Here is a 23,320-nt window from a genome sequence, read left to right as displayed (position 1 = left end):
TGTGATCTCTGTTACCTCTCATTTCTAATCTGCTTCCAAGCCAAATTTTACACAGTTCAAAGGTGCAAAATTCCATTCTAGTATCAGTAGAGGTTGTCCCACCACTCCCGCCAGGTCAGAGAGCATGTCAGCCTCTCGACCACGTAGTGGAGCTGGTGAAAGATTTATTTTTAATGTATTCGATTTATATTCTGCTTTTCAGGCACTTTGTTGCCTCTTTCATAGCTAAGGATAGGGAAGGTACCTTCCAACCTCTCCTTTCCAAAATATCAACTTTACTCACACAAGGAGAAGTCCCAGTGTCCCCCGATTCATATGGGTGCTCCATCAGAACCCCCGCAGAGTGGTAGCCCTCGGCATTCACTTGCAGAGGGCTATAGCCATCCAAAGGAGTGCATTACTCAGAGGCAACCAAGAAGCCCTTCTCAGTCACCATCTTTATCACTGGAGTTCTGGATCATGTTCCCTCACATCTAGACTCAGAAGACGGGATTGACAGGTATTCCCTTTGACCCAATTCCAGAGCCTCCAGAACACCTTTCCTATTCCTTGTTTTTGGACAAGTTGAGAAAAATCCTCAGAATAAGTGCCCAAATATGGGCCTTTTCCAGAAACTGGAAACACCAATGGAGCCAACAGCTATTCTTGTCTATCATATCCTGCAAGAATCACAAATGACAATGTGGGAAAATTCCATTTTTTGTGTCCCAGTAGCAAGTAAATTTGATGTCAAAAGCAGAGTGGAAAATTTTCCAGGGTTTGGCATAGTGCAATTAATCCATCAATCAGTAGAAGAAGAGTCAGCTCTTAAAAGGGCAAAGAAAACAAGAATATACTCAAATACTCTGCCAGAGAAAGATCCTAGGCTTTTAGACAATTTTGGCAAAAGATGTTTCAAAGCTCCATGCTCAGTGTGCAGATTTCTGCCCACCAACTTTTCTTGGTGGAATAATTACATAATTGTATACAAAAACTGAAACCTTTTCTTCTGACTGGTGAAGGCAGAATCGCATACTCTCAACCACTCAAATGCTGAGGCATGAACATGCCATCTTATTTGATCTGTCTATGAGGCGTTCAATACTACCACACAGTCTTCATAAGCCTCTATTTGAGCTCGCTGTATATCTTGGTTGAAAGCCAGTAGTCTTTGTGATGATGTTCATGATAATCAGCAGACATACCCTGACTGAGTGATAACCTTTTCATAGAAAAGCTCAGAGAAACAGTTGCGCAAATTAAGGAATAGTATGTAACCATACAGTCCCTCTCCACAGGACCAGAACAAAAATATGATTTTAAAAAGACCATCTTTTCAGACACACCCCTTCCTGCAATTCCAACGATGCCGGATGCCTCTTCTACTTCCGCACCAGCAACAACTTCCACCTCGCACTTGGTAGCATAAGCACCATCAACCAAAAACCTGGACAACATTTTTTACCTCTTTCCAAACCCAGCAACCGTCCTCTCCAGTAGGGAATAGGATCCAGCACTACCTGGAGGAGTAGTGCAAGATCAAAAAAGACTCCTGGGCTATCAAATAGTGAAGACTGGATACAGAATGTGTTTTTCCAAGCTTCCCGAGCTCCCTCATTGCAGATCCAACTTATTTGGCATAACTATAACTGGAGGTGGAATCGCTTCTCAAAACAGTGGACGATAGAACCAGTCCCTCCATATCAACATGATCAGGGGTTCTACTCCTGTTACTTCCTTATCCCCAAACAACCTGGACCACCGAGACCCAGCCTAGATTTAAGACGCCTGAACAAACATATACTTGGGGAGAAATTCAAAATGAACCCCTCCACACACATCCAGAGGGGGAGTGAATGTGTGCTCTAGATCTAAACAATGCATATGCTCATGTTCCCATCCATATCTCACACTGGCATTGCCTGCATTTACAATGAACTTATCCCACTATCACTATAAGGCACTTCCATTCGGCCTGTAGTCAGTACCGAGAGACTTCACAAAGTGCCTAGTTGAAGAGGCAGCGCAGCTTTGGAATCAGGAAATCCAAGTGTTCCCTTACCTGGATGGCTGACTTGTGAAAGAGAATTACCAAGAAGGAGTACAGGCCTCCCTCCAGAAATCAATACAACACCTACAGTTGCCAGGATTCCTGGTGAATTTCAAGACTCCAATTCCCTCTCAAAAAAATCAAATTCATTAGAGTGTGGATAGATTCTCTACAGGAAAAAGCCTTCCTCCCATTAGATCAGGTGAACTCTCATATCACTAGTTCACAGAATCCTGAACACAAACTAGTCCCTAGCCAGGTTACATGGTGGCAGCAATTCACATAGCAACACTAACCCGTCTTTATAAACACCTCCTGCAGTGGGGACTTCATTCCCAGTGGGACCAGCTAAGTCAGCCCTTGACAATCAAAGTGGAGATTAAATAGGATTTAGTTGGTGGCTAAACTGCTTCATTCTTCAGGAAGGAGTAGAAGCACAGTCTAGATGTATTCCACACATTAAGAAAGATGGAAGGAAGGCAAAACAATTACTAGCATGGTTAAAAGGGGAGGTGAAAGAGGCTATTTTAGGCAAAAGATCTTCATTCAAAAATTGGAAGAAGGATCCGACAGAAGAACATAGGTTAAAGCATAAGCGCTGGCAAGTTAATTATAAGACATTGATAAGACAGGCTAAGAGAGAATTTGAAAAGAAGTTGGCCAGAGGCAAAAACTCACAGTAAAAACTTTAACTATATCCAAAGCAGAAAGCCTGTGAGGGAGTCAGTTGGACCGTTAGATGATCAAGGGGTTAAAGGGGCATAAGAACATGCCATACTGGGTCAGACCAAGGGTCCATCAAGCCCAGCATCCTGTTTCCAACAGTGGCCAATCCAGCCATAAGAACCTGGCAAGTACCCAAAAACTAAGTCCATTTCATGTTTCCGTTGCTAGTAATAGCAGTGGCTATTTTCTAAGTCAACTTAATTAATAGCAGGTAATGGACTTCTCCTCCAAGAACTTATCCAATCCTTTTTTTAAACACAGCTATACTAACTGAACTAACCACGTCCTCTGGCAACAAATTCCAGAGTTTAATTTTGCGTTGAGTGAAGAAGAACTTTCTCCGATTAGTTTTAAATGTGCCACATGCTAACTTCAGAGAAGATAAGACCATCATGGAAAGATTAAACAATTTCTTTGTTTCAGTGTTTACTGGAGAGGATGTTGGAGAGATACCCGTTCCAGAGAAGGTTTTCATGGGTAATGATTCAGAAGGACTGAACCAAATCATGGTGAACCTAGAAGATGTGACCGACAAACTGAAGAGTAGTAAATCACCTGGACCGGATGGTATACACCCCAGGGTTCTGAAATTTCAGATCTATTAGTAAAAATTTGTAACCTAGCATTAAAATCATCCATTGTACCTGAGGACTGGAGGGTGGCTAATGCAACCCCAATATTTAAAAAGGGCACCAGGGGTGATCCATGAAACTACAGACCAGTTAGCCTGACTTCAATGCCAGGAAAAATAGTGGAAAGTGATCTAAAGATCAAAATCACAGAACATATAGAAAGACATGGTTTAATGGAACAAAGTCAGCATGACTTTATTCCATTAAACCATGTCCATTACCACCAAATAAATAAAACCCTCTCTCACTAATTCCTGCTGAATATTTATCATACTATTACCATTCACAACTGTGTCATATTTATTCATTTGATTACCTATGTACCGTTTCATAGTCTTATTTTTTCACTTGCTATTCTAATGTATCAATAGGCTGAAATGTAAATATTGTGCTGTTCAATTTCTCCCCTTCCATCCCAAGTTTATTTTCCTTGTTTTTGTAACTTTCCCTCTCCCTTTTTCTGATTCACTGTATTTAAAGTTCAAGGTTCTTATTGAAAATATTGTTTTTTACGTTACGTTATGCTTTACACTCCTTGTTATTTGTAAACCGGGTTGATGTGATGCCTATCATGAAACTCGGTATAACAAAAACAATAAATAAATAAATAAACCCCAAGGCAAGTTGTGCTTCACAAATCCTCTTCACTTTTATGAAGGGGTTAACAAACATGTAGATAATGGTGAACAGGTAGATGTAGTGTATTTGGATTTTCAGAAGGCATTTGACAAAGTTCCTCATGAGAGGCTTTTAGGAAAAGTAAAAAGTCATGGGATAGGTGGCGATGTCCTTTCATGGATTACAAAATGGTTAAAAGACAGGAAACAGAGTAGGATTAAATGTACAATTTACTCAGCAGGCAGTGGAGTACCTCAGGGATTTGTACTGGGACCCATGCTTTTCAATATTTTTTTTTTATAAATGGTTTTTATTATAAATCTCAAACAAATTCCAGTTGAACAATGTAACAATAGAACTAAAATATTACACCAGTATAAAGCTTTCATTTCTGATAGTCCACGTAATGTTTAACTTATTATGTATACTGACTGAACATTACAATACTGTCGATGTGATAACCTTTACATCTATGAACACGAGTCACGTTGTCTGAACTGTATGCTAATAAACAACTATTTCTTAACCGCCCATTGGTATCAGATATGTGTGTGAATTATTTCCCTTCCCCCCCCCAGTCAACTTTTTTGTATCTATGAAAAGTGAGTCTGCGAGGTAGTCCTCCCTGCAAACACCTCCTTGGTAAGTTCACCTTATGGAGTCTTGGTCTACGGGAGCTATTGTAGCATTGCATTTTAACTCTACATTGAAAGCTGTTTGGAAAGCCATAGTTCATAGGGAGACCAGATCTTATGAAATTGTGATATTCGTTTTTGTTTATGTGTTGTGATTTTCCCCAGATTATATAGTGTCTGAACCCTGGCTTGTATGAATGCCATAGAAGGGGTTTCTTCGGATTTCCAAAATTGTGCTATAGCACATCTGGTGGCAACAATGCCAAATTGAACGAAACGCAGATGGACTATCTTTTCCTCTCCAATCTCCAAATTGAGGAGCGCCTGAGAGGCGTTGATTGTAATTGGTTCATGAAGGATTTCTCCCAGCCAGTCAAATAACTGGGTCCACACCTTTTTTTTATCTTAGGGAAATTCCACCACATATGTAAAAAGGTGCCTGTATCTCCACATAATTTCCAACATTTATTAGAGATATCTGGGAACATGTGGTGCACTTTGTCCGAGGTAGTATGCCATCTATATAGCAATTTATATCCATTTTCTATATGTCCAGCTGATATCAGGCCCTTTCCGATGTTTTGAAATATATGTGTGCATGTAGTCTCTGATAATGTGTCTGGTATGTCTCTATCCCAAGCCCTCAAATGTGAATGTTGGAAGTTAGTTTTCCCAGCAAGCATTGAGTATAGTTTTGAAATAACTTTTCCCGTCTTATCAGCATGTCAACACATACATTCAAAAGCCGAGATACCCTGGACAAGATCATCCCCTATCGCCAGACTATGAATAAAATGCCAAATCTGTAAATATGAGAATATTTCTCTAGGGGACAATTGATACTTATGTTGTAATGTCTCAAAAGGACTCATACCTCCTGGATCCCATAAATGTTCCAATTTATATATTCCTTTTGTTCGCCACTAACTAAAAGCTGATGGGTGTTGACACGGCCCAAATAGATTATTGTGAAAAATATGGGAGCTGTGAAAATAGGTCTTGTTTCCCACTAAGAGAGATTTCCAGCGTGACCATATATTGTATGTTATTTGAACTGTTTCAGGAAGTATGGTGGGCAATCGTCATGAGGATTTAGGTTGCCACATCAAAGCTGAAAGAGGCATATAACCAAGGGTGGCCTGTTCCAGTTTCACCCATAGCGGTTGTTTACTCTGCTTATTCCAATCTATAATCGCTTTTAGTTGTGCTGCTGCATGATACCAATGTAAGTTAGGGTCACCCATTCCTCCTTGCATCTTTGGTAAAAACACTACCTTTTTTTTTTTATATTCTTGGCCGTTTTCCTTTCCATACAAATTTGAGAAGCCACCGCTGCCATTTTTCTATCATTTTTGGCAGTAAGGCAATTGGAAGCATTTGGAAAAGATATAAAAGTCTAGGGAGAATATTCATTTTAAGGACCGCTATTCTACCTATCCAGGATATATGATAACGGTCCCATTCCTCCAGGTTTTTGTATATTTTTTCCAGTAAGGGTGGGTAGTTTAATTGGAACAGGTCATCTTGCCTATGTATACTCCAAGATATTTGATCTTAGAATTGTTCCATCGAAGGGGATGATTCCTTTTAAGTCTGTCTACCACTGATTCTGTTACTGAAACGTTGAGAATTTCAGATTTTTCCCAGTTTACTTTAAAACCAGAGACTTGACTGAAGTTAGAGATCTCTTGACATATTGCTGATAATGAATTTAAAGGGTGACAGTGAATAGAATATCATCAGCAAGCAACGATAGTTTAGAACAAAAATGTCCCACCTGGATGCCTTTTATGTGATCATGATTGCGAATCCTGTGTGTAAATGATTCTAAGAAAAGCACAAAGAGAAGGGGTGAGAGAGGACATCCTTGGCGAGTACCCCTGCCTATGGGAAATGTGTGGGAGTAACCCCCATTAACTTTTAAGCAGGCAAGAGGTGCTAATATAGTTTCTTAATCCACCCGATAAAGTAATTCCCCATCTGCAGAGTTTGGAAAAGGAATGGCCAGTGGACGTAGTCAAACGCTTTTTCTGAGTCTATCGCTAGCAGCAGGCATGGGATATTATGACGTTTAGACCACCAAATGGAATTAACAGTTTTGCGGACATTATCCGATGCCATACGCCCTGGAATAAACCCAGATTAGTCCGGGTGCACTAAATCTGATAAAATGGAATTCAGTCTATTTGCCAGTATTTTTGCTAGGATTTTCATATCGAGGTTGATTAAGGATATTGGTCTGTAGGAACCACAGAGTGTTGGGTCTTGACCAGGTTTGGCCAGAATTGTTATGCCTGCTGTGTTTGTTACCGATGAGATTTCCCCTGTGCCCCTTAAAGAATTAAATACTTTTAATAGCAGAGGAATCAAATGGTCAGCATATTTTTTGTAAAAGGCAGCTGTGTAGCCATCTAAGCCAGGGGATTTGCCTGATTTCAAACTTTTAATAGCCCAGGCTACTTCAGCCCTGGAGATCTCCTATCTAACATGTCTCTTTGGGATTGTGATATCTGGGGTAGAGGAGCATTAAGTAGGTACGTTTTAACCTTTTCAGGGTTTATAGCTCCATCCGTAGCATAAAGATCTGTAGAAAAGCGCAAAAAACGTTGTCTGATTTCACTATTTGTTGTTAATAGTTTACCCAGTTCATCTTTAATTTTGACTATATTATTGAGGGAGCGTTGTACTTTAAGTTTACGGGCTAGTTGTTTACCTGCTTTATTACCTCCCTCATAGTGAGTTTGTTTTAATAACTCTAGATGATGAGCTATTGCTGCTGCTTCTAAGGCTTCCAATTGTTTCCTACATTGATCTAGATTCTTCAGTGTTCTGGCAGAACCTATGCGTTTATGTGATTCTGCAAGATGTTTAATCCTTGCCAGAATGTTTTTCTTTTCAGCTTCTCTTGTTTTTTTGACATGGGTCGCCTTAGCAATTAATTTACCCCTGAGCACTGATTTTAAGCAAGCCCAAAGTGTCATCGGTGTAACATCACCAGAATCATTATGAGCTAGATATTCCTGTATATCTCCCTTGAGTGCCAGGAAAAATGTCTCATCTTCAATTAAGCTTTCATTAAGTTTCAAATATTGAGTACCTTTATCATAATGTAATACTCGAAGTGTGAGTCCTATTGGGGCATGATCAGACCAAGTTATAGAGTCTCTATTTATTTATTTATTTAAGGATTTATATACCGGAGGTTCCTGTATAATATACATATCACCCCGGTTTACAATGAACAGTAACTATCGCTTCAAGTTAGCGGTTTACAATGAACATGGTTAATCCAAATAACAGTAAAATATATATAATAATGTTAACAATTAAGAAGTAATAATAAATAGATAAAATAACAATTAATAAATAAATAAAAATAAATAAATAAATAAATAACAGTAAACATCCATGAAAAGTAACAGTAAAAAAGATAACAAGTTATGTGAAATATGCTGGGGTAAACGGATGATATGTGACCTGCTCTTAGCTCTGCGGGAATGCTTGTTTAAATAACCAAGTCTTAAGTTTCTTTTTAAATGTGGAGTGGCATGGTTCAAGGCGAAGGTCTGTGGGAAGTGAGTTCCAGAGTGAAGGGCCCGCTGTGGATAGGGCGCGTTTTCTCATCGCGGATTTAGCTGGTTGGGTGATTAGTCTGTTCTGATAAGCGCTTCTGTCGGTTTCATGGATGTGTGTAGCTGAATTGGAATGTTAGCTTGAGAGGCGCGATGTTGTACAAGGCTTTATGTATCATCATTAAGGATTTGAATTGGATCCTGAATTTAATTGGGAGCCAGTGGAGATGAAGAAGGATTGGGGTAATATGATCTCTTTTTTTGGCATTTGAGAGGATTCTTGCTGAGGCATTAAGGACCATCTGAAGTGGTTTTGTGGTGCATGCTGGTAGGCCTAGAAGGAGGGAGTTGCAGTAGTCCAGTTTTGGGAGTATGATGGCCTGTAGTACCATGCGGAAGTCTCTGTATAGCAGGAGTGGTTTTAGTTTCTTTAAGGTTTGAAGTTTAAAGAAACATTCTTTTGTAGTGTTATTGACGAATTTGTTGAGGCTGAATCCGCTGTCTATGATGACTCCTAGGTCTTTTACTTGTTTGTGAAAAGGTATCCAGGCTTTGGCTAGTATTAAGAGTTGTGGGTGGTGGGACATAGTTTTCCGGTGCTATAATGAGGATTCAGTTTTTTTGTGTTTAAGACTAGGTTGAGGCTGGTGAGAAGGTTGTTGATAGCTGAGAGACATTTTATTCCAGTTGTGACATAGCTTGTATAGTGAGTCTTCTATAGGGATGAGCATTTGTATATCATCCGCATATAGAAAATGAATTAGCTTGAGGTTGGTGAGTAATTGACAGAGTGGGAGAAGATATATATTGAAGAGAGTCGGGAGAGGGATGATCCTTGCGGTACTCCCCTTTTGGATTCGATGGCGTGGGACTCATTGTTGTTTATCTTGACCTTGTATGATCTGTTTTCCAAAAATGATTTGAACCAGTTGAATGCTGCTCCTGTAATGCCAATGTCTGTTAGTCGTTGTAGGAGGCACTGGTGGTTTACAGTATCAAACGCTGATGAGAGATCAAGGAGAGCGAGGAGGCAAGGATGGCCTTTTTCTAGGTTAAAGATAATAGTGTCTGATAGAGTGGCTAATAACGATTCGGTATTCCTCGTCTTGCGAAAAACCAAATTGGTTTGGGGTGAGGATGTTGTTTTCTTCAAGAAATTCTGTGAGTTGTTTGTTAACAACTTTCTCCATAGTTTTGGCTATCATAGGGAGGTTTGCTATGGGTCTGAAGTTAGCTGGGTCTGAGGTGGGAAGGTTGGGTTTTTTCAGAAGCGGTTTGAGCATGGCTAACTTGAGTTTGGTTAGGTACATGGCCTTGGGTGATGAGAACAGTTAATGATGTCTGTGACAGGTTTGGCTATAGTGTTGGTGATCAGACTCAGTGTGTTTGATGGAATATGGTCTGCAGGGTGAGAGGATGGTTTTATCTTCTTGAGGATATTCTCTATTTCTAGTGTGAATGTAGGCTCAAACTTGTCGAGCATTGTTGGAGTTGTGTTAAGTTGTAAAGTGGTTGAGTGCGATGTTTGTTGCATGTGTGAAGGTGAAGATTGCTGGACGGTAGAGTGCGAGGTTTGTTGATCTGTTGCGTGCAAAGATTGTTGGATGGTTGATTGTGATGATTGTTGAACGTGGTTTGGAAGTGTAGCTGCTCCTTTGAGAGGGGCTAGGAGTGCTGTGATTTTGTTATCGAAGAAGTCAGCTAGTTCATTCGCTTGTTGAGAGCTTGATCATCTGGAATAGAAGGCGCAGGGTGGTTTAGTAAGAGTTGAAACATATGAGAACAGTGCCCTTGAATCAAAGATGAGTTGGTGGATTTTTTTGGAGAAGAATTCTCTTTTGGTTTTGTTAATGTCGTTTGTGTATGAGTTGAGGCACGTTTTGTAGATGAGGCGGGTGGTTGAAGATGGGTTTTTTTCGCCAATTTTGTTCCTTGCATCTCAGTTCTTGTTTACGTTTTTTCAGTTCCTGGGTGAACCAGGGTTTCCTGTTGTCTTTGTTAGGGTTGATATATTTGGTCGTCATGGGGCATATTTGATCTGCAACCTTTTTGGTGATGTTGATCCATGATAAAGTTGCAGAGTTGGCGTTGGAGAGGTCTAGGTGCACTAGTTCCTTATATAAGGTCTAATCACATTGTTTATGTTGGCCTTATCTACTAGTAATAAATCTATTCTGGAGTAAGATTGGTACGCCCGAGAAAAGTACATAAAGTTTTTTGATGTGGGATTAAGTACCCTCCATGTATCAAGGAGGCCTTGCCTCGCAAGAAGAGCTTTGAGTATCTTTCTATTCTTGCTGGAAGTCATCTCTCACTCCTTAGTGTTGTCAATCTGAGGGTTTATTGTCAAGTTAAAATCTCCCCCTATTATCAAGCATCCAGAAGAATGCAATTCTATTACATTTTCCAATTTTTCCAGAAAAGAGCCTTGATTGTTATTGGTGCATAGATATTTAAGAAAGTATAAGTTGTGCCCCCTAATATGATGGTAAGTAATATATCTCTACCCTCTGGATCCGATATGTAAGCCTGCTGCTCATATATGATATATTTATGAATGAGAATCCCTACTCTGTTAGATTTGGTGCTTGCTGCCCAGTATTGATGAGGGAAAATTGCAGATTTCATCGTATGCTCATGTCTGCATTTGAGATGTGATTCCTGAATATAAAGGCTACAGCAGTGTGTTGTTTGTTTTCAATTCAGCAAATAAAAGTTGCCTTTTTCTATATGAGTTAAGTCCATTCACTTTAAGGGACAATATTTGCAACTCAGCCATTTAGAAATTTGATACCCATAATGTGCATTTGCCATTGAAAGGAAACCACCTTGAATTTGCCAACCGCATCTCTTTATAACTCCTAAAACTGTTGCTGCTAAAAAAGTACATATAGGAAATGAAAGCTACGTGAGACCCCCCGCCAGTACCCACCTAACCTTTAAATTCTTTGACCATCGTAGGGCTTCCCCTACTAGTTCTAAATCCCTAGCAGACAGGCCCTGTGGCCTGTATGCTATTTCAGGAGAGAAATCAGTCATCCCACATATGTCCTCTCCTCCCTCCCCCCCAGCGCTTCATCTCTAGTCTGGTCGGCAGTTCGTCGATCGATGGTGAGTCTTCTTGTTGCTTGCTCGCGGACATATCCTCAAGTGCCGCCATTTGAGAGAGGCCAGGTGCTTTCAGTTGCTCTTGCTTTTTATATGAAATTTTTTTTAAATCGCTGATTTTCGTCACATCGACATCAGGGACTGTCAGTCCCAAGCTGGGCACTGTTGAAATGGGTCTACGAAGTCTGATGGTGGAGATTTACCATGATACAGGGTTGTATGGAGTGGGAGCTCAGATTTAGTCAGCCATCTGTTCCGATGACATCACTCCTCTCCCCTTTTCAATATATTTATAAATGATCTGGAAAGGAATGCAACGAGTGAGGTAATCAAATTTGCAGATGATACAAAATTATTCAGAGTAGTTAATTCACAAGCGGATTGTGAAGACCTTGTGAGGCTGGAAAATTGGGCATCAAAATGGCAGATGAAATTTAATGTGGACAAGTGCAAGGTGATGCATATTGGGAAAAATAACCCATGCTATAGTTACACAATGTTAGGTTCCATATTAGGCGCTACTTCCCAAAAAAGAGATCTAGGCGTCATAGTGGATAGATAATACATTGAAATAGTCAGCTCAGTGAGCTGCGGCAGTCAAAAAAGCAAACAGAATGTTAGGATTATTAGGAAGGGAATGGTGAATAAAACGGAAAATGTCATAATGCCTCTAATTCGCTCCATGGTGACACCACACCTTGAATACTGTGTACAATTCTGGTCGCCGCATCTCAAAAAAGATAGAGTTGCACTGGAGAAAGTGCAGAGAAGGGTGACCAAAATGATAAGTAGCATGGACAGCTGCTCTATGAGATAAGACTAAGGAAGTTAGGGCTGTTCAGTTTGGAGAAGAGATGATTGAGGGGGGATATGATAGAGGTCTACAAAATCATGAAAGGATTTGAAAAAATTAATGTAAATCAGTTATTTACTTTTTCAGATAATAAAAGGACTAGGGGGCACTCAATTAAGTTAGCATGTAGCTCATTTAAAACAAACTGAAGAAAATTCTTTTTCACTCAGCGCATAGTTAAGCTCTGGAATTCGTTGCCAGAGGATATGATTACAGCAGTTAGTGTAACTGGGTTTAAATAAAAGTTTGGATAAGTTCCTAGGGGAAAAATCCATAAACTATTACGGTAATTAATAAGCAACAGTAGCTTGAGATGTAGTTAATATTTGGGTACTTGCCAGGTACCTGTGACTTGGTTTGGCCACTGCTGGAAACAGGATACTGGGCTTGATGGACCCTTGGTCTGACCCAGTATGACGGTCCTTTTGTTCATTCTGAAGCCACCCTCGACTCTTGGACTGAAGAAAATTTTATCGATCAGGCCCAGGTCCGCCAATACCATATTCTTACTATTCCATTGGAACCACCTGTTACCATCTCCTCTGTCTATGGGGAGCCCCTTCCAGGCAAACTCTCAGAGATAACAGTTCTAGTCTCCCTCTATAACAGACTCCTTTATTCGGAAACTCTCTCACTCCATGTCATCCTTCAGGCTGTGAATCCCATCATACTAGGGCTACCTTGGCTTCAGCGACATCAGAACTAGCCCTGCTTGTTCCACCATCTGCCTAGCCCCTGTTCAGCCTCCAGTTTGCTTAGCCAGGACAGCTGATGGACCTGGACTTCCTCCACAGTACGCCAATTACTTTGTTGTATTCTCCAAGCATTACCACTGCATTGTCTGTATGATTGCGAAACAGAATCCTCCCTGTTAAAGTACTCCCACTGGGAAGAACATAAGAACATGCCATACTGGGTCAGACCAAGGGTCCATCAAGCCCAGCATCCTGTTTCAAACAGTGGCCAAACCAGGTTACAAGAACCTGGAAAGTATCCAAACACTAAGAATTTGCCCACAGGCTCCAAAGGAGACCAAGGCTATAAGTGAATACATTAAAGAAAACCTAGCCAGGGGCTTAATCTGACCCTCCTCTGGAGCGGGCTTTTTCTTTGTGGCCAAAAAGGATGGAACTCTCAGACCTTGCATCGACTATAGAGGCCTTAATGCCTGTACCAAGAAAAATCATTATCCATTGCCTCTCATCGCTGAACTATCTGACCACCTGCATGGCTCTAAGATATTCATGAAGCTTGATCTGAGTGGTGCCTATAATCTTATTCATATCAAACAAGGAGATGAGTGGGAAAACAGCCTTCAACACGTGCCATGTTATGCCCTTTAGGCTTTGCAACACTCCAGCTCTGTTGCAAAACATGGTCAATGAAATCTTCAGAGATCTTCTTTATTCTTCTGTCATGGTATACTTATATGATATCCTCATCTATTCACAGTCCTTGGCCTCTCACCGATGACACGTACAGCAAGTGCTTCAGCGCCTGCGAGAACATCATCTCTACGCTAAATTAGAGAAATGCCTCTTTGAACAGAAACAACTTCCCTTTCTGGGCTACATCATTTCTCACACTAGCCTCCTGATGGACCTGTCAAAACAGAAAGCCATTTGGATTGGCCCCTGCTGGTTGGTCTCCAGGCACTGCAAAGCTTCCTGGGATTTGCTAACTACTACCACCAGTTCATTCCAGGGGCATTCCACCCTAGCTGCCCCACTTACCACCTTGACCAGAAAAGGGGCGGACACCCAAAACTGGACCCCAGAAGCTATGATAGCCTTTCTGGAGAGTGGAGGAGTAGCCTAGTGATTAGAGCAGTAGGCTACGAAGCAGAAGACCAGGGTTCGAATCCAGCTGTCGGCTCCTTGTGACCTTGGGCAAGTTACCTTACCCCTCCCTTGCCTCAGGTACAAACTTAAGATTATAAGCCCTCCTATGGATAGGGAAATACCTACAGTACCTGAATGTAATCCACTTTGAAGCGCTGAAAAAAGTGCAGAAAGCGGAATATAAATCTTAAATAAATAAATAATCTCAAAGTCCTTGCCTACAACACCCAGACACTGAATGTCCTTCATTGTGGAGGATAGATGCCTTCTACCCTCAGCACAGGGGCTGTCCTCAGTCAACACAATGCTTGTAGAGACTTTTGCTACCTTTTCTTTTTTACTCCAGGAAAATTTCTCCTGCAGAGAGAAATTTCATGATTGGAAATTCCTGGCAGTCAAGTTGGCTCTAGAGAAATGGCGACACCTCTTAGTGGGTGCCAAGCACCAGATTATCATCTATACAGATTTCAAGTACCTTCAGTAGGCCCAACAACTCAACCCTATATAGGCTCGCTGGTCCATTTTCTTTTGTCAGTTTGATTTTGAGCTCTGCTACCAACCAGCTGCAAAAAATTTGCAGGTAGATGCACTCTCTCACTCCTTCCTAATGGAAGATGTAGCGGAAGCACCCCGACACATCATTGATCCTGCAAGAATCATCCTTGCTTCTGCCACTTATATCCCCTCTGGGAAGACAGTTGTCCCTAAGAAGCTTTGGGAAAAAAAAGTGTTGAAAGGGTGCACAACTCTCACATGGCTGGGCATCGAGTATCCCATACCCTCAAGCTCTTCAACGCTTACTATTGGTGGCCTCAAGTAAAGAAAGATATGAAGTCCTACATGTGCGCCGAACAAACCTGTTTGTGCCCAGCCCCGGGGGTTGTTACAGCCCATTGCCAACATTTCCACAGACTTCATTTGGATCTCCCTCTCTCACATGGCTCCACTTCGCCGCCATCTTCCTCTTCGGGGCTCCCCCCAGGTGTGCACACAAACTTGTAGGCTCCATGGTGGGAATCCCCTTGACTGGCATTGGCAGATGATGTCTCACGGCTGGTATTTAAACCCCAGCCATATATCAAATCACTACCTCAGCAACAGGTAGACTACTGCTTTGTAGTGCGAGTTGCTGCATCGTGTGTTCCTGTTCCTGCCTGTCTGACCCAGCATCCCAGTTCCTGCCCTGCCCACTTCGTCTTTCCAGCCTTGCCTGCCTGATTTCTCCTAGCCCAGCCTCTCCTCGGATTGACTACTGCATGGACCTGGAGCATTCTCACCTGCCGCCTGCCTTCGATCACAGCCTGGATATTGACCACTCTCGCCTGACACCTGCCTCTGACCTTAGCCATGACCATCCTTGCCTGCCACCTGCCTCTTACCCTAGCCACAACTGGGATTTCCCCCATACCACTCTTCACGAGACTCTCGCTTAAGACCTGCCTGCCCCTCAGAACATAAGGGAAAGGGGCTTGTAAGTGTGAAGCCCTAGACTAGTTTCATACCAGCCCAGTCCTGCCAGGGCCCCAAAACATGATAATCTAATTTTGGAGTGGTTTGGGGATGCATGGCACAACAAACCCATATATTAAATTTCAGGGGGGGGGGGAGTAGGAAGAAGGGAGAGAATCAGGCACAGTTCCCCCCCCCCCCGCTTTAATTTTTTGAACTGCTACTTAATCGGATATCTTTGAAGATATCTGGTTAAATAATTAGTTATCCAGCCACACAAGGCTGGATGTAGCCAGATAACTATAGGCTAGTATATTCAGCAGGATGTTTATCCTGCTGAATATCCAGGACAAGTCATCTGGCTAACTTTAGCTGGATAAACTTGCCACCTGCCAGCTTACTGAATATGCCCTTCTAAGCATTTTTCCCCGCAGACACAAAATGGGAGAAAACCTTTAGCAAATAACCCCCTAAGACTGTACCCTGAGACAGTGGAGGGTGACATCACTTGCCCAAGTTCAGGAGTGTCAGCAGAATTTTAACTCCGGCTTCCTTGGTTCTCAGCCCACTGTCCTCCATTGCCAAAGGGAAATGAAATGGGACAGTCCTGCAACTCAGGCCACAGTGCTGTGCACGCTGGAGCAGGACGACTCAGGTACGAGTCTCCTGCTCGACGGTGACAAATGCCTGGTGTGCTCAAGAGGCAACGCGTTTCATCCCAGGTAGGAAAGACGGCTGCCACTACTACAGTGAGACCCCAGCCAGCTACAGGAGTGGTGCCAAGAGCAGGCCTTATGTAGTAACACAGTAAATGACGGCAGATAATGATCAAAGTGGTCCATCCAGTTCTGCGCAGCAAGGTGTTCAGGACTGTAACTACTGTTTCATGCAGGTTACCCCTCCCCTCTTGTTTTTTTTTTTTTAAGAGGAGTAACAGCCACTCCATGCAGATTAGGCCCTTACGGAGAAGTTACCGCAGGTTACCCCCAGTGCTTCATTTTCATCCTCTTTCCTCTAGGGGTCTTGGACAAGCCTTTCCCTCCACTTCTCCTGGTTGGTGAGAAAATATGTTCTGGTAGGGCTTGGCATGGGGTGGGAGGGAGCTTGGTGGGCAGGGTTAGGGGACATGTGCTGCATTTTGTGGTAGATAATTATATCCAGGCTGGGATGTTATACTGATTTGTAATTATAATGCTCATGGGTTGTTTTTTGTTTGTTTTTTTTTAAATAGATCTTATTTTGTTTTACTGTTTTTAAACTTTTGTACACCACTTTGAACGGTCTTAATTTTAAACCCTGGAGTACAAAAAAATAATAGATCATTAATTAGGTAGCCAGAGTCATACGGTTTTCTTTTTTTTTAATCTACTATTGTAGTTAGGATATTTTGTACTATACTTTTGTTAATCAGGCTAAATTAAATTAAACTCTTTCCCTTTGGGTCTTGTGAACATGCTTACCATGGCAGTCCCAAAGGTTTGCATCATAAAACATTCATTAGCCTTCCCCTAAACAAAGTACTTTGTGCAGCTGTTTGATACTGAAAGCGCTTCCGTTCAGAGCAAAGGGCAGAAGATTTCTTCAATACTGAGGACCTGATCACGGTTTAGCACACAGTGCCTTAACTTGCCTTAAAAGTTTCATCGTCGGTTGGATATATCACAAAATTCACATCTGGCTTCTTTCCAGGGTACTGGCGTGCAAAGCTCAGAACTTTGCTGGTCATGATCTGTGCTGCTAAATCCTTTTGAATATTTATAGCACCGGTTCCAAGGGCAGGGAACGAAATCGAAGAGGTCCGAAAGCGCTGAGCAAGCTGCAAGCACTCCGTTACTACCTTCTGTAATTTCTGCAGAATAAGACAAGCATGAGATTTAAATTTACCCAGAACAGAATAAATCATTAAAAGTTTTTTTTATATCCAGCAACTCTGAGCGGAAATAAATATATTTTTACCTCCTTTGGATCTGCAGTTTTTGGCCACAAAATATGGTATACATATTGACAGCTTAAATTATGTCCTCTTGTACATATTATTGACCTTGGTTGTGAACGAGATTCTCTTTTACTGTTAAATTCATGCCGAAGTTGAGGACCTGCTTTCTTCAGAATTGCTTCAGAAATACGTCCCTCCTTGAGATCCAGTGTCTCAGATGTAGAATTAACAATAACCATAGTCTAGTTGAAAAGAAGAGAGCAAAGCTTAGTTTCTCTTAAAATTAAGGCTTATAACTGAAGGTGACTGATGATGTTTTTCTACTCGCATGATTTACATGTTTACTCTGAGAGCAACATTCAAAGGCATTTCTGTTCGTAAAACAGTGTTTTACGTGCAGGAATGGGCTCCTTGAAAATTTTCTACTCTTTCTATACATAAAAGTAAATGCCTAGTGCCAGTACATGTGCACAGTGAGGAGGCATGCCACGGGATGGAGTCAGGGAGGGATTGGCACTTGCGTGTACACATGTAAATTCACAGGAAGAAGTAACCACACAATTGGCGAGGGCAGGCCTGTGCGTGCACTTTTTCCAACTCAGTTTTCAAAAGGAAATTTTTTTTCCCTTTTGAAAATTCATCTAAAGCCTCTGGGGCAAAAAAAAGTACCCGTTGTGGTCTCAAGACATGGGAGGTCAGTGAAAAAGGAGGCTACAGTAATTAAAGTAGGAAATGAGGGTATGGTTGAGAATTTGGGTGGGATAAAATGAATAAAGCAACACACTTAATTTCTCTCTCTTGAAGTTATATGATGGAACAAAAAATTCTACAATATTATTTACAAGATTTTGAAACATACTACAATTTTCATTTCCATTTAAGCTGAAAATGTGCATAACGCATCTGCCATGAAGCAGCAATGACCTTGCAGGATGGCTGTGTACCCCTTTACAACAAAGCTAATAAAACCTGCAAAAACTGTCACACTTTTCTTTCTGGATTAATATAAAATAAAAAGACTCACTTGTTGGTCCTCAATGTGCCCTTTGATAATCTGAAGGCGAAGACCATTTACCAAGATGGAATCAAAAGCCTGGTTTGATGGCAGGACTGGGCTCGGATGAGATAAAGCATCCTCACTGCTGCCCAGGATCTCTTCACAAGCTTTCTTCATTGCAGTGACAGTACGGTCATCGTTATTTACTAAGCGGATTTCCTTCTTGTGTGGAGAAGCGGGAGCCAGCTTAGAGAATTCCATAATAGTAGTGACAACTGTTGCAGCACAGAGCTCCAAAGGGAAGCTAAAAAGCCCTGAACTCAGGGCAGGAATCGCCACAGATCCGATATCACTGCTACCATCAACAAACTTGAGAATTGAATTAACAGCAGCCTGAAGTTTTTGTTTACATGTGATCTCCATGGATGATTGCCATATGGGCCCCACAGCATGAATGACCTTCCTACAGGGGAGGTTTCCACCAGTGGTAATTGCTATTTCACCAGTTTCTACTTTTCCATGTTGGTCAATCCATTTTTTGCTCTCTATTTCAATTTCTCTCCCACCAGCTGTCACCAGTGCCAAGGCAAGGCCACCCGCATGATCTAGGTGCTCGTTGGCAGCATTCACCACAGCATCCGCCTTGTGTCTTGTGAGATCGTCCTTCCACACAGAGAGCTGAAGTTCTTTCCGTAATGTTTTCCTGTATACTACCATGGGATGCACGGTGCTGGTTTGGGTTGTCAAAGATACAGAACCCCTAAGATAACCAATGCATCCAAACTTCTTCTCGACTACATCGCTCAACAAATTTTCACTCTCCAGAAGTGCTTGGTAAACATGGTCCCCAATGGGAACTGAGATTTCATTCCGGTCAAACCCACCCGACTCTGCAGCATAAAAAAGGAATTAAGTTTGGGGGAGGTCATCTTATTAACAAAACACAGCAATCAGAACAAAAATAGCATTTCTGTAGCAGGAATGATAAAACATCTCAGTATGAGAACTCCAAAATTAACAAGGTATGATATAACCTAACAGATGAATACTTTGATAAGGTGTATCTATGCCTTCTTAATTTTTGCTATGCTTATACTGAGATGTTTCAAACTCTTTTGCTCATAGTGTTTTAATTCTCTGAAAATAAGAATGCTTAAAGTCACTAGCTGTAGAGAAAATGTTTGTATTACATGCTATAATTTAATATAAACCTTAAACATTAAATAATAAGATACCTTACAGAGAGGCAGGTTCCTAGGCAAGGCTTCAAAACTCCAGCCCCTAAACTAGGTTGCATAATTGTCAAAATGTCTATGATTGGCTTTCTATTATAAATAAATAATCTGAATGGTCATATGGTAATTTAATTCTTATCTCGCATGAAAATATTTTCTTGGAATTTGCCAGCATTAGCAACCTTGTGTTTGCTCTAAGAATACGCCCCTACTCAAACAACTCCGCTGGCTACCTGCACCATTCAGATCTCAATATAAGATCCTCATGCTCATTTATTTATTTATTTAAAGACTTTTCTATACCGATATTAGTGGGGACATCATATCAGTTTACAGCAGAACTAAAGAATGGAAAATTACAATGAACAGGTATTGGGGAATGGATCACATAATAACATATAAATAGCAAAGAATAAAGTACAAGGAAATAAAGAATACAGTGGCATGGGGCTGCTCAGGTAAAACTGAGAGCCAAGAAACAGCAAAAATAGTAATGTAACAATTATGACTAAAAACATTGTACAAGCGTTCAGTTAACTACTAGCATGATGATGAAGGGAAGGGGGGGGGGCCGGGGTTATTGAGGGTAAGCTTGTTTGAAGAGCCAAGTTTTTAAATTAGCTCTGAATTTAGACGTGCATGTCTCAAGTCGGAGGTTGGGAGGTAAAGAGTTCCAATGTGTAGGTCCAGCAATGGAGAGGGCACGATCCCTCGTGGAGGTGAGGTGTGCCTTTTTTAGGGAAGGCACGTGAAGGGTCCCATTGTTGGAGGCTCTGGTAGATCGGTTGAAGCGTATGGGGCAGAATGGCTCATCTAGCCAGTTAAGAGTTGTGCGTGTGTATGGCTTTGTGGATGATGGTGAGGGTTTTGAATAGGATGCGAGAAGGGATCGGGAGCCAGTGCAGGTCTTTAAGGATAGGAGTGATGTGGTCATATTTGTGGGCGTTAGAGATGGTTCTCACTACCGCATTCTGCAGCGTTTGGAGAGGTTTTAAAGAAGAGTAGGGGAGGCCTAGGAAGAGGGCATTGCATTAGCCCATTTTTTGCTGAGAGGGTGGCTTGAATGACAGTGCGGAAGTCCCAGGCGTGAAGTAAGGGTTTTAGTTTTTTCATCACAGTGAGTTTGTAGAAGCCTTCCTTGAGGATTGAGTTGATATGTTTTTTTTAGGTTCAGTTGCTGGTCAATCTGAACCCCGAGGTTTCGTGCACAAGGCTGCATAGGAAAGGTGTTATAGGCCGGATCGTTTGCAATGGAGGGTTTAGGGGGTATGTGTTGTGAAATAAGGAGCAATTCTGTTTTAGAGGTGTTTAAAGCAAGGTGAAGGTTGGAGAGGAGGGTGTTAATGGAGTCAAGGCAGTTTTTCCAAAATTCAAGGGCGTTGGTTAAAGAGTCCTGAATAGGTATGATGATTTGAACGTCATCAGCGTATAGATAGAATTTAAGGCCAAGATCAGATAGGAGTTGGCAAAGGGGAGTAAGGTATATGTTGAATAGGGTGGATGAGAGGGAGGAACCCTGGTGAATTCCTTGGGAGAGTGCATAGTGGGTAGATTCAGCATTGCCTATTTTGACTGAGAATTTTCTATTGGAGAGGTAGGAGGTGAACCATTGGAGGGCAGTGCCTGAGAGGCCAATGTCGGCTAGGCGGGATAGGAGTAGATTGTGACTTATAATATCAAACGCGGCAGAAATGTTCAAGAGGGCAAGGATGTATCAGTGTCCTTGGTCCATGCCTCTGATAAGGAAGTCAGAAAGAGAGAGGAGGGTTTCTGTGTTAAGATGCTTATGAAAGCCGAATTGAGAGGAGTGAAGTATCTTATTGTCTTCAAGGTAGTCTGTTAGTTGAGAATTGACTAGCTTTTCCATGATTTTTGAGATGAGAGGGAGGTTGGAGATGGGACGAAAATTGGCTGGGTCCTTAGGGTCTAGTGAGGATTTTTTGAGCAGTGGTTTAATTGCTGCATGCTTGACAGTGTCAGGGACTATGCCTGAGGAGAGGGAGCAGTTAATGATATCTGCTAAGGGTTTAGCTATAGTGTCGGGTATCGTGAGAAGGGTTTTGGTGGGAACAGTGTCGGAGGGGTGGATTGCAGGTTTAATCTTTTTGAGGATGGAGGCAATTTCGATGGGTTAGGTGAGGTCAAGGGAGTTGAGGGTTGCAGCTGTCGAGCGTGGGCCCAGGGATGGAGAGTGGGGGTCGGGGGTGAATCTGAGGAGAATGTTTGCTATTTTATTGTGAAAATAGAGTGCTAATTCTTCACATTTGCTGCTTGCCTCATTGTCAGGAATGACGGGGGGGGGGGGGGAGATTTGGTGAGTTTAGTAACATAAGAGAAGAGGGCTTTCGGATCGTAAATGTAGTCGTGAATTTTCTTGGAGTAGAAATTGCGTTTGGCATTAAGAGTGGAGATTCTGTAGCAATGAAGGGAAGATTTGAATGAAGAGGTTTTTTGCGGGGACGGGTCTTTACGCCAGGCTCTCTCCTTATGTCTGAGATCATTTTTCATTTGTTTTAAATCAGCCGTGTACCACGGTTTTTGGTTTTTAGCAGAGGGGTTCAGCTCACGTCTGGTGATTGGGCATAGATTATTTGCAATGTCGAGTGTGAGGTTGCTCCAGGATTTGATCGCAGCATCAGGATTGCTGCAGTCCAGATTGGACAGAGATCTGGAGAAGGCTAAGACGAGATCTTCACTGGGGCAGGATTTTCTGAATGTAATGGAGGTATTGGAGGCCGGATGGTCCAGTAAGGGTGTCTTTGTGGAGAGTAAGGTTTTTATAAGGGCATGGTCTGACCAGGGAACAGGGGTGTATGAGGGTATGTTCGTGGAGAAGATGCTGGAGTTAATGAATAATAGGTCCAGGGTGTGACCAGCTTTATGAGTGGGGGAGGAGATGATTTGTTTGTATCCAATGGCGTCGAGGGAGCTGAGGAAGACTTCACAGGATGAGGGGGGGGGGGGGAAGGCGTCGACGTGGTGATTAAAAAGTCTCCTAGTATGATGGTGGGGGCTTCAATGCTGATATTATTAGTAATGAATTCGATGAGGGGGGATGGGTTGAGTTCTAGGAGGCCTGGGGGTGCGTAGACAAGGCAGACCTGTAGCTCGTGTGATTTGAAAAGCCCGATCTCAAATTTGGGAGGGGGTTCAATGTTCACAGGTTTGAGCTTTTTTTTTTTTTTTTTTTTAAACTGCTAGGAGTAGGCCTCCACCTCGTTTCTTGGGTCTCAGAGTGTTGAAAATATCGTAGGTGAGATTGGGGAGCTGGTTGAGGAGGACAATGTCGGAGTCCTTGAGCCAGGTCTCTGTGATGGCGCAGATGTCCGGCTTATAGTCAGTTAGGAGGTCGTTAAGGATTAGGGTTTTTTTGGAGAGTGATTGAGCATTGAATAGAATTATGGATAGGGTTGTGAGCCTAAGAATTGTGTAAGAAGGGAGATGAGGATGGGGAGAAGGGACTTACGAAGGGCGGGAACATTGTGAAATGTAGGGCGGGGGGTTCTGCAGTTCGGGTAGTAGATACGCGGGGTTGGGAAGCTTGTGTAGCTGGCCATTGTGGGGAAGAGAGGGTGAGGTCTGCGACAGAGGACCAGGATGCTGGTAACAGGTGAGTATGCAAACTGGGGGGGGGGGGGGGGGGAATTTAGCGTGTGGGGATGTCAGAAGTGGGGGTGTAAGGCAGGTCA

At 42.2% G+C, this 23,320-nt stretch overlaps 1 protein-coding gene across 4 annotated transcripts in view; it reads right to left on the bottom strand.

The window, feature by feature from the left end:
- Positions 1–23,320, bottom strand: part of PARP9 (poly(ADP-ribose) polymerase family member 9) — a 110,501-nt gene that overhangs the window by 39,175 nt on the left and 48,006 nt on the right. For all 4 annotated transcript variants that reach the window (XM_029605299.1, XM_029605297.1, XM_029605296.1 and 1 more), the window contains exons 5-7: positions 18,424–19,286; positions 17,420–17,641; positions 17,094–17,312 (exon numbers count right to left, since the gene is read on the bottom strand). In XM_029605299.1, the coding sequence (XP_029461159.1) occupies positions 17,094–17,312; positions 17,420–17,641; positions 18,424–19,286 (1,304 nt within the window). The remainder of the gene's footprint in view (positions 1–17,093; positions 17,313–17,419; positions 17,642–18,423; positions 19,287–23,320) is intronic.

The sequence above is a fragment of the Rhinatrema bivittatum genome, chromosome 6, assembly GCF_901001135.1.
Source record: "Rhinatrema bivittatum chromosome 6, aRhiBiv1.1, whole genome shotgun sequence".
In the NCBI taxonomy this organism is placed as follows: domain Eukaryota; kingdom Metazoa; phylum Chordata; class Amphibia; order Gymnophiona; family Rhinatrematidae; genus Rhinatrema; species Rhinatrema bivittatum.
This window is presented reverse-complemented; position numbering and strand designations above follow the sequence as displayed.